The following is a 16,260-nucleotide window of genomic DNA, read 5'->3' as shown; positions in this document are numbered from 1 at the left end:
CTACGAACACATAGACTTTCCAGCTATTTTCGATCATCTTGCTACACCCCGGACAAGATACATTCAATCACGCATTACAAATGCTCATCCACTCTATCTTGACACTTTAAGACTTGATATCCTCACAGATGCTCCATCTCGATATCAGCACTCACCCCTCAACATACTCACCACACTCTATGATAAGACAACGAATTTGGAGGCCGCAGAGAGCAATATTTGACAATTACGTCGTCAGAGATCATCTACCTCATATTTTTCCATTTTAGCACAGTTCACTCATCACTAACATTGGGCTATCATTGCGTCTTAACATCAGTTTCGAGTCGCCCCAAGACAGAAGATATAACCATCATGTGTCTCAACTAATGTTCCCAATGTGTTTGCACTTCATATCATTATCATACCTGCTTATATATATTATATACCTTGTTACATTTATCCTTTAATTATATTATATTTGTATATTTGCAACATTAGTACGATATCTTGCACTACATTATATATTGTTTTGTTTTTCAAGACTAATTTTACGTAGTTTTTTCTTCTTTTCTCGATTTCTTGTTATTTTGCATTGCACTTAGACAATCTATTGAACCTGCATTAGCAACACCTACATGTAATGAAACCTATGCCAAAGAGAGGGCGTAACCCTCTAATGGCTGGGGTTAGTTTGTTTGATATGAAGCCAAGTATAATGAAATAAAAGCAAAAATAGATGATTAAAGAAATTCCCTAAACCTAATCTCTTACCTTTAAAAAATCTTTCTTGTTAAATTAACATACAAGTACGTTAAAGCAGTAGTTAGTTTGTGTTTAATCATGTATTGGTATTGAAGTTTCACGTTGTTCGCGTTAAGGCGCCCTCGGTCCACCAAACGATCGACGGTAGGCCGCCGTGGTTCGCAGTCGGTCCGAGTACGTCTTGAACATGAGGTGTATATATATATATATATGGAGAGAGAGCATTGGCGGGATAAGTGCGAACTTAAAGCGAAACTAATCCGAGGTCAGTCCTACAACCGCCATCAAATCGCTGGCGGTATAAGTGTAATCTCGTTGACGCTCCGACCGGCTATGATATCAACCGGATACAAGGTAAGTCGCATGGTCATCGCTGAAATTGGTCGTATTGGCTCAGTGTTGTACTGATGGGCCAATTGTTTCACTATCACACGGATGTGCTGAGATACCATACGTGTGCTACTCGTCGCTCAACCCTTGCATCCACTGCATGTTGCTGGCCCAAGTAGAACCATCTGATGGATGTCTGACCGTTATTCATCCACCATTGGTGCTCCCTTGACAACGTAATCTTTGAACATCCCTCAAGTGCGGCTGATACTAAAATACTGGCACCAGCTTTTCGTACCTCCCGCCCCCATATCTAACCTCTGTCAAAGTCACTCACATTACCTTGTATGCCGTGGCGTACTTCTACTGCGTTCTAGTGTGTTCGGTAGTAGTGTGCGTTTTCTCTGCTACCTGCTCATGACTTGAGAGCCGTGTGTTATCAGCCTAACCAGTTCATTCGATGCCGGATGTCCCTAATGCAATGAATGGAATATCATAATTATTATTTTAAAATATACAATAATCTCAGTAAGTTTGCCTCTTTTCAATGGAACCGATGGCAGCCAATATAGACAGGTTTCATTGTACTAAATAACTACGTGGAAAACTTTTTTTACTTTCTCTATGCAGTATTCTAGAAAGTGCGGAAAAGTAGGGATGCAACTGATGACCATCCAAAGGTAAAAAATTCAAAAGTCATAAGAAAAATTGTTGACTTCAGAGTCGGACAGTCCAAAAGGCAGAGAAACATTCCCTCGTCGCTCACCTATCTGTTCATCGTCGCTGTCCTTTCCGATTGTAAGTTATTTTCGTTATAAACTGTGAAATGTCATGCATCTCCATGAAGAGGTTACAAATTTCCCCACACTTTAATTTTTATTATGTATTTAACTCCATTAGTTTTATCAAGACTCGAAAACGAAATGTCTCCGCTTGGATTTGAGACGAGATGAGACAGGCACATATTTTCTCCAGAAAGTCTCGTCTCGTCTCCTGCACATCTCTAAGCGAAAGAATATATTATTGTTTTTCTTGCATTAATCTATACGGTTTTACAGGTATTCGTATGTAATGAAAAAAAAAATTGTCTGAGTGTGAATAAATGTAGCCGGGAGTATCTTAACGTCCTACGTTTATAAGAATTTATCCTTCTTTCGAGGTCCCCTACATAATGGTTTTCTACATTGTCGCCGCTATTTCAGCACCTGTTTAAGCGATTGTCCATATTCAGAGTTTATATTGATCAATACTATGTATCCATATTACGGTGCCAGGGGTAAAAGTGGATCTGAAAAGGTAGGTGGACGCATGACGTCACACCACCCTCTGTGCCTATCTTTGCCCATTGTATTATCTTAGAAAGTAGGGGGACGCCACGGATATTCTATGGAAGTGGGGGAACGACGTCCCCCCGCGTTCCTCCTGGTTGGTGCGAATGAAATGTTTCCTTTGACGTCTGGTGCAAAACTCACAGCAGCAACACGACACAGAGATAGACTAAGATCACATGTCTAACATTACAAAGGCTGCATACATCCAACAAAGAGAGTAGGGGTACTCAGAGAGTCAATAGGCAGTGTGTTGTATAACAGGGTCATTTGAAAGCGCACCATGGAGATTATACAACTGCTAGAGGATTTTGTTTACAAATTAAAACTGAAATATTCTACACAGCAAGCAGCAAAAAAAACATTAACGCTGCATTTGGTCCGGAATGGAGAATGAACGTACAATTTACTATTAGTATCGCAAATTTCGTTCCAGTGGCAGCATTACAAAATGAGTCCCCTGGTCTCATCATCAGATGAACTTCTCAGGAATAGCGTGGAAGTGTAACCTCGGAAAAGTGTTCGTACCATTGCAGACGAGTTAGCCATACACCACATCATTATCATTCGGTGGCCCTGTGTGCAATCAGTAAGATTAAAAGTGGCACATAAGTTTACTTAAAAGGCAAACAAGAATCGGCGTCTGGAAGCGTGTAGTCCTCTGAGTCTAAAGAATAACCAGGAAAGTTTTCGGCATCATATTGTCACTTCAGATTTTAAAAAAATGGTTCTGCCATTACAGTTGTAAACAGTCAGGAGAATAGTTGGATCTTGATTAGTGTTCAGGACGTTGTCCTAAACCATCTCTCCAGCATAGGAGTTGCTGCTGATATACTGATAGTAATCCGTCGTGTCTTTCTCAGGCTGGGTAAAACTATCAATTCAAATGACAGTGCTGAAAACCATGAAATGCACCACAAGCATCTTGCAGTGGTCAACAGATAGCCTATGGTGTCCTTCAGTTGCACAACACAGCTCACGTGAGTTCTCTCGTGATTAAGCGATTAGAATACTCACCTTTGGCGGGGGAGACACGAGTTCTCGGCGATATTTATGTGGTTCGGATCCCATGTTAAGCTGTAGATCCACATCTCACATAGTCTAGCTGCTAAACAGGGCGCTAAACTCAAATCGAACCAAATCAAGACACTTCTCGCCCACATGTTGCGCAAAGAACGATGCAGGCTCTTTATGAGTTAACAGTTTGAAGCCCTTCCTCACTCATAGCATTCTGCTGAGATCTCTCCCATCGACTACTACCTCTTCCAGCATCTCGATCACTTCAAGACGATCGGGCGGAGCAACGTGAAGTTGAGGACTTCTGTACAACGCAGACTCCATACTTCCTTCGCCACGGAATCCAATTATTGACTGAGCGTTGGCAAAAGTATGTGGCTGCAGATGGATGTGTATTTTCATTAAGCATGTAATGTAACTTTCGCTCTTTTGGCCTCAGAAATAATGTACCTGGGGCGGATATTTTATCAACCTAATATAAACGCGAAGTACAGAAATCAGTTAATGACAACGACAAAGTTTGGAAATCATCTCACCGTTAAGCAACGCAATGCATTCAGAGAGAATAATTCCTACGAATTTATAGATATTCATCAGAAAGTCTATCAAATTTAAACAACTTAGTAATAATGGAACAAAGATAGAGTTCATTCAAATTTTTCAGTAATTATAGAACAAAACTAACCTAATCTACCGTATGTTACACCTAACAAAATTAACCTACCTCATTCTACACCTAACAAAACTAACCTAATCTACCTTATGCTACATCTGACAAAACCAATCTTATCTACCTTATGCTATACCTAACAAAACTAAGCTAATCTATCTTATGCTACACCTAATAAAATTAGCATTCTTTTTTGTGTGTACGTAACTATCATTGCTAACGTGTCAGCCCGTTCTAGTGCTCTTCCGCGGTGTTGGATGGCCCTTCAGCTCCAATCTGTTCAGAATCAGATTGTGTGTAATCTATCTGACTATATCATACAAGTTGGCTAACGTAATATCAATGTAATTATTTCCCTTTTCACTTTGTAAATAAGACATTACATCGAAACCAGATCTATTACACGACTTTAATTATAAAGACGCAGATTAGCATAATGTAGAGAAATAAAAGTGTCACAATGAAAAACAGAAAAATAAAGCATTATTTTGCTTCCTGATAAGAAAAATCTGGTAAACTTTATGACCGCTCCAGGTTATATCCTTACGGGTTAAATTCCAAAGTTGGGCGTCCGTTTCCAGCGAAATTTTTAAAATTTACAGGAAATATATGGATAATTTGATCGTTTGTGTGCTTGATAATATATAAGTCTCTCGAGAAATCTGTTTATTTGTTATATATAAGCGGTTATAAACATGGGACTATATGGCGAGCGGAGGGAACTACTTGGCGCAAGGTAACCGAACAGTTGCATTGTGGGAAAGAAACGAGCATTTATGTTACCAACATGGCGAATGTACAAGGGCAATGAACTAGCAGTTTTAATATTTGTGAAGGAATACATTGATAACGAGCAAAATCTTTTAAAAGTTTGTGAAGAGCACGGATTAATGAACCTAATAACAAATTGCAGAAAGTATGGAAAGGAGATAACAGTGAAAAAACTTGACGAAAGCGGACGCCCAACTTCGGAATATATGCCTATCCTTACTCACACAAGAAAAATTACACCCGATTAAATTTAACAAACTGGGTGCAAATTTCCGTAAGCTTAAGCTAACCCGACCCTACTCTATCCTATTTATCCCTTTCAAAGCGGTCCTGCTCATCGATGTGCAACTGGAACGTGAATTGTACAATTTATCTGAAAAATGATTGATATGTTCCAATAATACATATTTACACTTTTTACCTTTCTTTGCTCAACATTTTTTGATTAAAATGTATCAAATATGATACTAGGTGTACATGAACTTCATGTAGATTACAAGTTTGTGTTTGTTTGCATTTCAAATAGCGATCTTAGCGAGATTCCAACGAACTATATATATTTTGGCATTGCATTGATATCAGGATGAAAGTATTATTATCATAGAATTACTAAAGTAACAGTACAGGGCACAATAACCGCTGCAAATGCGTTACCCTCAGAGTATATAGATATACAAATATGAGTAATGACACTATAGCCATTCTATGGGTAGGGGTCTTTATATGTCTATGGCTGAGGTTAAATTTACATTGAAGCTGTAATGTAAATCGTGACGTAATGTCACGTCCCCATGCCGTAAACGTCGCCAACACCTAGTAGCCCACTTGTCGGTAAATGTCGATCGTCCATATAGCGTCGCGTCGAAGGATTGTCGCCAATGTGCCATTGGCGGCAGGGTTTCGTCGAGTCAAAACAGATGTCTAAAGTCGGGGTGTTGAAGTTACTATCGCATAGCAGCAAGGACATCATTTTGGTCCGCGCTCCTTCGATTCGTCGCGGAGAATGGCGAAGAGCCCGGCACGATCTATCACCGGTCATGTGCATGCGTTTGTGATGTATTATTTTTTCCTGACGAATTGCTCCTAAAGTGAGCTCCGGAGCGACGTTTTCTTCATTGCCTCCTTGACTAAGTCGGAAAAACACGAGTCTAGTGGTTCACCGATGCTTACGGCATGGAGGTGGTATTAGTCCACTTTGCACACAACTTTATTGATCAAAACAGTGATTTACTTACGATACGAAACATAGCTGAGCAACCATTAGCGAGCGAAAGGGGTTAGAAACCCAGCAGGGTTCGTTTTATTCCACCTTCATCACAATTCACAGAAAAACATCCTTCCCTTCACAGCCGACAAGCCGCTATGATAATACCATGTGACATTACGTCATGATCGGGTGTTACAACTTCAATGTAAATTTAACCTCACCCATATATCTATGTGCAAGGAGTAGAAATCTTTTTCTTCATTCCTATCAAATTTCTTAAAATATTTCTTCCTTCTTCTCGTAATAATTATAATTATTATAATAAGGAAGTGAAGCAGAAAAAGCAGTTAATAATACCTTTATAGTTTTTTAACTTATTTTTTCTGTATTGTCATATATACCTAAATTAGTGTAGATTGGGTGTAACTTAGCATACATACTGTATACAAGGACACACCACGTATATCCTAAGAATTCGCTCCCTCCAAAGGCATTTATACTATGAGTGACTTTGTACTTTTATTAGGTACTATATCACAAGTAGTTTTGTTTCTTAGCCCAGTGTGGAGTCCTGAAATCTGAGCGGAGCAAGTCAAGCAACTAGCATACATAGTTAATGCGGCATGAGCAGGCGTGATATATTTGAGGTCAATGTGCCATGTATCTATTGGGGAATCGCAAATATGTTGAGTTATTAATATCGTAATAATTAAGTGGTGTAGTTCAAAAGTGTGGGAACATCCAAATAAAATCCAAACCGTTCGGAATTGAGAAAAACGAAAAAGGTTATGATAACAGACGAGCAAGAAAATCTTTTGAGACATGGCGCTTATTGCATCACCGGCTGCCATCTTGAACTTTCATTGACGGGAACTTTCTTAGATGAAAACCCTATCGTGTGATACATCAAATAGGATTGAAATTTTTTCTATGAATCCAGTGGTGAAATGTTTTTGGATCTTCGGCCAACCGTTGCGAAGTTTTAACCGATTTTCTTTTGTTTCAGGTGGCGTAACACGGAATAGCACTAACAAGGATGAGCGGATGGAGATCGTGTAGATCTCAGAAGAACGCAGCAACAGACAGATCGCAGATGATCTCAACGCTCGTCACCCAGAACGGGGAGCCCATTTCCCATAGTGCAGTGTGAAAAGTTGTAGCGAAATTTAAGGAAATCGGGTCGGTTGAAAACAAACCAAAAGCAGGCAGGATCGCATAGAGACGAACGAAGAGACATCCACTGCTGTATTGGCATCATTCGCTAAAAGTCCCTCCCGTCGCATAGCCCAAAAATGTGGTGTATCCCGTACGTCCATTCTGCGAATCTTATCTGTGCGTAAGTGGCACCCATACAAGATACAGCTATTCCAACATCTGACCGAGAATGATTCAGAACGCCCAGTCGAACTCTGTGAGTGGGCCGTGGAACAAATCAGACAGAATCCTCGATTCGCATGTGACGTGTTGTTCTCGAACGAGGACATTTTGTGTGTGTGTGTGTGTGTGTGTGTGTGTGTGTGTATGTCGGACGAGGTGAGCAAGCAAAATCACCGATATTGGTGTGACAATAATTCACACTCGTACGACGATTTTCGAGTCGTTGGCTTTGACAAAGTGATGGTGTGGTGTGTGTTCGGCATCGGTGCCTTCACCGATGGCAATTTAAATGCAATTACCAACCGTAATATGCTTGAGAAGGAGATCCTACCGTTCGCCGCATTATCCCTGCCGTTCCCTAATTCTGAACGGTTTAGATATCATTTGGGTATTTTCACAGTTTTGGACACCCCCTATAGTTTACTTCTCCATAAGCAAACTATCCCGTGTGGATTTTTCACGACAATTGACTTGTGTCATATTGTAGCTGTATGTATGTTTAAAACGCTTAGTTGTAAAACATGAACAAATTCGCCTGAGTCGTTTTTAAGAAATTGGCAACAGAACTTTTCCCAAGAGCAAATTACCTGTTGTGGATGTTTTTCAGATAAATTACATATTTCATGTGTGATTTTTAAAAAATATATTCAATTAAGAAATATAAATAAAATCTTTAGAATCTTATTAAAAACTCGCATTTTTTAAACCCTTTGCTAAACTACTCTTATTTTTAGGGTAGGAAAAAATTGGAACCCTTTATCTCTTAAAGAATCACATAAAAACCAAAACATTTTAAATTTTAGCCTGGATCTGCTCCGGGGGGCAGTGCCCCCCAAAAACAGGTCTGGAAGAAACACTGCTGGGAATCTAGATGGACGGCGGTGCCAAAGGATCTCTTCCATTTTTTCACTTATTCTTTTACTTTCAATTATTTTGCATAAAACTTATTTTCCCGTGCGGAGAACGGGCGATTCACTTTGTATTAGTTAACTAATTATTATCGTTTCAATCCATCAGCAGATCAGTGGGAAAGTTGAAATTTCAGTAGATCTATTGAAATATCAGTGGAATTGGCAGCACTGAGAACAAGTGTATTCTGGTCATAAGAAAAGTTAGAGGAGCATTTTTTCTATAACTTTCCAGTTTTACTTTCGAGTAAAATAGAAGTGAAGACAGTATGGTAATTTTGAAAATGTGAGATTTCAACGAATTCACACGTTTCATTGTTTGTACATACCGAAGAATATTTTTTTGGATGTTTTCTAGTTTGTTCGCGTCTATCGATGTACCTTCACTTGTTCAGAGGCCACATTGTTCAACGTCCCCCCTGGAATACTAAGTATGCCCCCCCCGAAACATTGTTTCTGAAAGAAACACTGATTCCCAGGCCAGCAGACATTCACGGGAAGACTAAGTTTTTTAATGGCCTTCACTCCCACCACTTTTGTACGGCCTTAATTATGGCAGCCGCAACTTACCTCTGCCTTTGCTCTCTTTTTTCCTTTTTTATTTTGTTTTTTATCTTTCTCTTCTTTCGGCTTTTAATCCTCAGCAGATTGAAGTAAGACTATTTTTACTTTAGCATAGTATGTAATTATTTAAACTATGTCTTGTTTTCTACTTTTTCTTTTTTTTCTTTGTTGTTTATTTATTTTTGTGACAAGTAGACGAACACTGAAAAGGATCCTGAAACAAAATGAAAGCTGAAAAGAGAAAAAAAAGTATATTAACAAAAGATAAAATCAGGTCTTTTGTTTCTTTTCTCGCTTATTTTGTTTTAAAAGTTTGTTTCTGCCCTGTTTGATTATCGTTTGTATTCATTTTATTTTTATTTTTATTTTTTATTTTTATTTTTTATTTTTATTTATTTTTTGCAGTTTTTCTTTGTACCTCTACTACTTCATCGTTATTTTTCCCTTTTTAAAATAGTGTGGGTTTTTGCTTTCTGAATTACTTTGTGTACTGCTAGTGTCCTCTTGCTTTCTTATACTTGAGTTTATGGTAGGCCCTATTGCAATCCCTGCTGAATACGCAAGTTTGTTCCCACACTAACTTCTGCGTTCTACTTTTAATTGTGCCAGTTCAATCTTAAGTTTTTCTTTCTCTTGTTTTCGTTTGTCGTTTTCCACATTGTGTTCGTTCATGTCTTCTGTCTTCGATTGTTGGATAAGCCATTTTATAATGTAAGAATTCCCACCTTTCAATGTATATTAGTTTTTAAGCACATGTTACAACTATAAAACGCGTGGTGTTGTTTATAAAAACAGATAAAACACGGAAGAAGCAGGACAACACGAAACAGGACATTGTGGAACCCGAAGATTATCGACTTCCCCAGAAACCACCGATAAAAGGAGACCAGGAGAGGGCCAAATCAAATCATCAGTTACCACTGATCAATTAAGCTCAAACTTACTCCTGAATTCGCATTGGATAAAGGAGTATCCTACTACTGCCATAATCTCCGGAACCGCATTGAGGGAAGGAGATTCATAGCTACAAATCACTTCTGGAATTGCTTTGGGCGGAAGATTTTCCATTCACCGTCTCTTAGTCGCTTTAATCAAGGTGTATCATATTCAATTCTTGGTCTAACAAACCAAGTAGCGTTTCGAATATCACTTTAAGCGAAAGTCTTCTTCTTGATAACCTCGTTATTACGTAAGGATGTTAAGCCTAAACACTCAAAATGAAACCAAATTGTATATTTCTGCTTGCCTGAATACCTGTTGTTTTATAAAGAAGCCAGAGTTGCTTAAATATATTGATAGAAATTGGCAAAATTTATCGGCTGCCTACGTAGCTTCCAACATTATCTTGAGCTCCCTCGTGGTTAAGTGGTTAGCGTACGCGCCTTTGGCGTGGGAGACCCGGGTTTGATTTCCGGCAGGAGCTCATGTGGTTCGGATTCCACGTTAAACAGTAGGTCCACATCTCATATAGCCTCGATGCTAAAAGGGACGTTAAACTAAAATCAACTCAACTCAACATTAGCTTAGATTGAACTTTCAATGATATCTACATACTAAATTTGTAATTTAATACCTCAGATTTAGCTTACTGATTATGATACATTAATCTTAAATTTTACATGCAAAGCAATAAAAGGATTTTTCCGTTATTGTTTTACATTTAAAGTAATGGTGGGATTTTCCCGATGGCTAAGGCGGAAGTTTCCCAATTTAAGAAATTTACTGACCGGATTTCTTTAAGCTTATGTGACCCCTTACAGCATAACCCTGTTGTTGCATAATAACACCAAGGTTAAACAAACTTCTTTCTGTCAATATGTAATATAAATACATACAGCAAAATACTTAAACCCAAAAATCCGGTTTAAACAGAGAAAACCTGGTTTAACCCCTCCCCCAAAAAAAGGTTTTTGGCCTTTTCAAAATCAACCATGGTTCTTGCCAACCCTGCTTACTTTTGTTGGCTAATCCTGTGGAATTCATAATGCAAATATGTTAAAAATTTAAATAGTTTGAAATATCTTTTCGAAATTCATGGTTTATTTTCGAGGTTTTATATTATTATCGGCATCAACCACTAATTAAATGAGTTTTTTGTGTTATAGAGAAACGAAACAAAGTCTACTTTTTCAATTTAAAGCAGAATTTTGAAAAAAGCCCAAATTTTTCCAAGCAAAAAAGTGAAGCAGAGAAAACCGAGTTTTTTTTTTTTTTTTTCAAAACAGCTAGGTTTTTTCCGAGCCCTTGCATCTCTACATCATGGTATTTTCTACTAAGACTTCTGTATTGAGTTTTGAAGTACTCTCTTTTCCTCTTTCCACTATAATCTCTCTCAGATGGAGGCTGTACTTTCCTTTTTTCGTGTCTTTTTCATCCTCTTTGCTCTTGCTCTTCTTTTGTAGAGAAGGTAATCGTGATTTGTTGCATAAAATGTCATTGTTCCTGCTCTACTGTGTTTAGTTTTTCACTGTAGAATTTACCTGTATTTCACGGTACTCTATCCATTGATTTTTTTTTAAATTTTGTGCCCTGAATCTTGGGTGATATCTCCCCCTGACTAAGAGGAGATTTGAGTTCTTTTCTCTTTCGTGTTATGTTATACAGGCTGTTTCAAAACAACACCGACAACGTTTGGGAGGTGATTCCTGACTCCGAAATAAGACAAAAAGTATAGACCAACCTAGGTGCACAAATGCATCCTTTCAGAGTTATAGGCTGCCGAAGACATGAAAATATGAACTTTAAAGCTCCATAACTCCGAAACTATGGGATCTACCGCATTCGGGTCAAGACTTCACTTAGGAACTAACATGTGCCCTAACCAAATATCTGAGTTTCAGAATCCTGTGGTAAATTCCGCAACAATTTTTGTAGAGGTAGTTGTTGAGTACTTCAAATTATACGCCCGTATCTAAACTCATTCTATAAAAATTGTTGCATGAGTACCTTAAAATTCTGAAACATGTATTTTTGGATAGTGCACACATTATTTCTCAAGTGAAGTCTTGATCCGACTACGGTAGGTCCCATAGTTTTGGAGCAATGGACATTTAAAATTTAGTTTTTCATGTTTTCGGCAGCCTAAAACTTCGAAAGGAAGCATTTGTGCACCCAGGTTGGTCTATACTTTTTGTTTTATCTTGGTGCCAGGAATCACCTCCCAAACGTTGTCGGTGTTATTTTGAAACACTCTGTATGAGGGGTTATCTGGTTTTACCCCTCACTGATATGCAACACAAATATAAGTAGAGGTAGGGTTGATTGCATATCAAATAAGGCGTTCGGAGAAGAGTTGACAAAAATCACTATTTTGACCAGCAGTTTAGAGTTTTGTCATAGCTATCCTAAAGACGGCTATGGTTTTGTTCAGATAAGAACATGACCAACAGATTTTTTGAATTTTATAAAGAGATGCCGAAATCCGATCTCCAATTGGCTCTAGGTCTTTCCAATTTTTTCCCCTCCCGATTTTAACTTTGTAACTAACTGGTTCATCCTAGCTTTGCTATCTTAAATAACTTAAACTAGAAATATAAATCGCTGAGCAAAGCAACGTTTATTTAAAAATAATACATGTGTAACAGTTCCGCCAACTAACTGAACATATTGGCATCATCAGACACTATCTGATAGCATCTGATGAAGCCAACATGTTCAGTTAGTTGGCGAAACTGTTACACATGTATTATTTTTAAATAAACGCTGCTTTGCTCAGCGATTTATATTTCTAGTTTAAGTTATTCAACTTTGTGCGCAGCTCTTATGTATTTGGTCTAGGAATTAATTCGTGCGGTTGGTACGCACACATTGAAGCTGTAGTACAAACACAAAATACATAAATACCTTAAGAAAAATATTGTCCATCGCTAGCCACCACTTTCGCCCATCTGTCAGGCAATGTACGGATTCCGTGGCGAAAGAAGTCCTCATCCTTGGAAGCGATCCAGTCAGAGACCCATGTTTCGATATATTCTGAAGAAGTAAACCGCTGTCCAATCAAATCGTTGTTCATGCAATCGAACAAGTAGTAGTCCGAAGGAGCAATGTCTGGTGAATACGGCGGGTGGGGTAAAACTTCCCATCCGACATTTTCTAAATAGGTTTTGACCGGTTTTGCGACATGTGGGCGAGCGTTATCATGTTGAACAATAAGTTTATCATGTCTGTTCTCCCATTCTGGTCGTGTTCTGGCCAGAGCTTGCTTCAAACGCATTAATTGTCGTCGATAACGTTCTCCATTCATAGTTTCACCCGGTTGCAGCAGCTCATAGTACACCACACCTTTCATATCCCACCATATGCACAGCATAACCTTTGCACAGTGAATATCTCGTTTTGGTTGTGATGGACCTGGTTCACCTGGTTTCACCCAGGCCTTTTTTCGTTTAGGGTTCTCGTAATGGATCCACTTCTCATCACCCGTAATAATTCGATGCAGAAACCCCTTTCTGCTCTGTCGTTGAAGCAGCAATTCGCAAATGGTTTTTCGTCTTTCAATTCATGTGGAACTCAATGTGACATCTTTTGAATCATTCCCATGGCTTTCAAGCGTTTGGAGACTGTTGTTTGATCAACGCCTAATGCTGCTGCAAGTTGTTCCTGCGTTTGACACGAATCCTGCTCGAGCAATGCTGTCAATTCTTCGTCTTGAAATTTTTTTGGCTGTCCAGCTCGCTCTTGGTCTGCCAAGCCGAAATCACCACTTCTAAACCGTGCAAACCACTTCTGACACGTTCGCTCAGCTAGAGCATGGTCACCATACACTTCCACCAAAATACGATGACTTTCAGTCGCACTTTTCTGCATGTTAAAGTAATGCAGCAGGACACCCCGCAAAAACACTTTATCAGGCACAAATTGCGCCATGTTCACTTAACTACAAACTGGTGTTGTTGACGCTTTAATCCACTACCCTATACTACGAACGATACGCGATGACAGGGGTTTGCAACACATGTGTGGATACACGGAACTGTGGGACGCTCCGTTCGTTGCGCCATCTCTTGTCCACCCGCACGAATTAATTCCTAGACCAAAATATTTTCTTTGTACTAACAAGTCAGTAGAAGATAAATTAAGTTCACTTACCTTGTTGTGCTGCTGTTATTTCCACATGTTGATATTTATTTGACTAAAATAACTGAATATTTTCAAGAATATCTCCGTAAGTTTTAAAAAAATATTTGAAATCTGATATCAGTCACCTTCTTCGAAAAAGCTTCACGCGTCTACAGGCAAGCGGCCACTTTCCAGCTTAACCTTCAACTACCTTAACTGTTTACCTTAAATTCTGCCGTAGCCACGGGCACGCGTCTATTCGACAGTGTCTGTTTCTTACTTAAGTTGCAGAATAAGGTTTATGCAACTTCAAATAAAGAAATAAGTGATATTAAGAAATACTTTTATATAGTATTTGCTTTGCGAGACCCCTATGCGTTTCCCGAGTCGCATAAACAGTCGAGTCGCATTTTGAGGGTTATTCTAACAGAAAGAGCAAGGTGACCAGAACTTTTACTTTCAAAAACGGGACGCATACGAATCGGCGACGGGGAGGGGGGCATTCCACATTGCATTTTGGGACTGAGCAGTGTTTTCAATTTACAAAATACGCAAGTAAAAATGATAACACAGCGTTTCTAACTTAAGTACTACTCAAAGCACAAAACACTCAATTCCCATTTGAACATTCAGAGGCTCCAGACACAGCTGAACCTTCCCAATGAGTGTTGGTACGGAAGAGTGTAGAATTTGCATTGAGCATTTATATTTTGAATAATAGTTACGGGACACCTGGGTCATTTTTGGTTAAAAACGGGACATTTAGGCGTCCCGTTTGAGAATCAGAAAAATCGGGACAACAGTTGAAAATAAGGGACTGTCCCGGCTAAAACGGGACGTCTGGTCACCTTGAGAAAGAGGCACCATGATTTCTTTTGTAGCATATAGAGTGGAGCATACAGATATCTTATCGTTCTTCATAAAGTTTTTTTTTCTTCTTATGTTTGTGGCATCCTTTCCAGCATTTTTCGCATCTTCCTTTATTGTATGTCTCTCTGCCGATTTCTCCCTCCATTATTCTACCTGAAATTACTCCTCATGGCATTTTGCGAGACCATTAAACAAAAACTTCGGTCATTTGATTCTCTAACTTGGTTAAATCGGTTTGATGATGTTGAGAGGGATAATTTTAATTCAATGGGGATTTGGATTTGAAACTTCAGGTTGACTGGAAGTTGGCTGTGGAGGGGAAACGTTCTCTAGTGGTGTTGCAGACGGTAAAGGTTGTGAGTATTGTGTTTGCGAATAATTAGATATAAGTTGAGAGTTATGCACAGTAGAAATGGGCTGTTGCGTGTTGGTTGGTGTTGAAGAGTTGGGATTGCAGGGTTACGAAGGTCGCTTAAAGGAAGTGCTCAAGAGATGTGGGGCTGGCCGTAAAAAGGATGAATCGCCTGCAACAATTCCACGTGGTCCCTCTTCTTCATCAAGTCCTGGGCCCCATTCAGAGAATGGATACGTTCCTGTAGCTGTTGTATTGTTTGAAAGCCTTCAAGAGTATTTTCCGTAATAAGTTTCGTTGTAAACCTAATGATAGAATGTGAATTTTCTGCTCCTCTGTGGTCTCCGGCATAAGTTATCCAATTGCCCTTAATTTTCTTAGAAAATATGCATCGATCGGTTCATTTTCGTTCTGTTGAATTTAAAAAAATTCTAATTCTGCTTTATAAGCTGGTAGCTTTGGACGGCATAACGAATAGAATTTTTGCTTTAGCTGCTCGTAAACAACATTGTTAAATGAGTTTTGACTCTGTAATTGCAATGCCAAATCAAGAGCTACATCCTGCAAATACATCGGTAAAATTTTCTTTTTTTCTTTTCAAGTGACCACGATTGGAGTATGGCTATTTCCTATTCACCTTTTATTATATATAAAAGATTCTTCTTATATACAGTAGTAATATCATAGATAAAATATAAGTTCCTCATCTTGATGATTTGCTGGTGAACTTGTAGGACCCTAATGATCAAGTGTCTTAGGGCGATAGGAACCAAAACTCTTGGTTCCTCTAAGGATATAAGATGGTCCTAGAGAGGGAGGAAAACCTAGAGACCAGGCGTCCTACGAAGGAGTGGGAAGTGGTTGCACAGAGACCAGGCGTCATTGCAAAAGGAATCCTCAGAGACCAGGCGTCCTAGAGAGTACTACGGATAAATGAGCTCTCAGGGACCAGGCATCCTAGAGAGTGATAAGGATAAAGGAGCTCTCAGAGACTAGACATCCTAGAAAGTGATAAGGATAAAGAAGCTCTCAGAGACCAGACATCCTAGTGATAAGGATAAAGG

General features: G+C 39.0%; 1 protein-coding gene across 1 annotated transcript in view; it reads right to left on the bottom strand.

The window, feature by feature from the left end:
- LOC145663722 (otoferlin-like) overlaps window positions 1-5,504 on the bottom strand; it is a 189,817-nt gene extending 184,313 nt beyond the window's left edge. Inside the window, exon 1 of the mRNA XM_081729805.1 lies at window positions 5,282-5,504. Coding sequence (XP_081585931.1) covers window positions 5,282-5,298 — 17 coding nt within the window. The 5' untranslated portion in view covers window positions 5,299-5,504. The remainder of the gene's footprint in view (window positions 1-5,281) is intronic.
- Between the last annotated feature and the right edge of the window lie 10,756 nt (window positions 5,505-16,260).

This window comes from Thermobia domestica, chromosome 11, assembly GCF_964235325.1.
Source record: "Thermobia domestica chromosome 11, izTheDome1.hap1.1, whole genome shotgun sequence".
In the NCBI taxonomy this organism is placed as follows: Eukaryota; Metazoa; Arthropoda; class Insecta; order Zygentoma; family Lepismatidae; genus Thermobia; species Thermobia domestica.
Note: the sequence above shows the minus strand (reverse complement) of the source record. Positions and strands in the feature narration are given on the sequence as shown.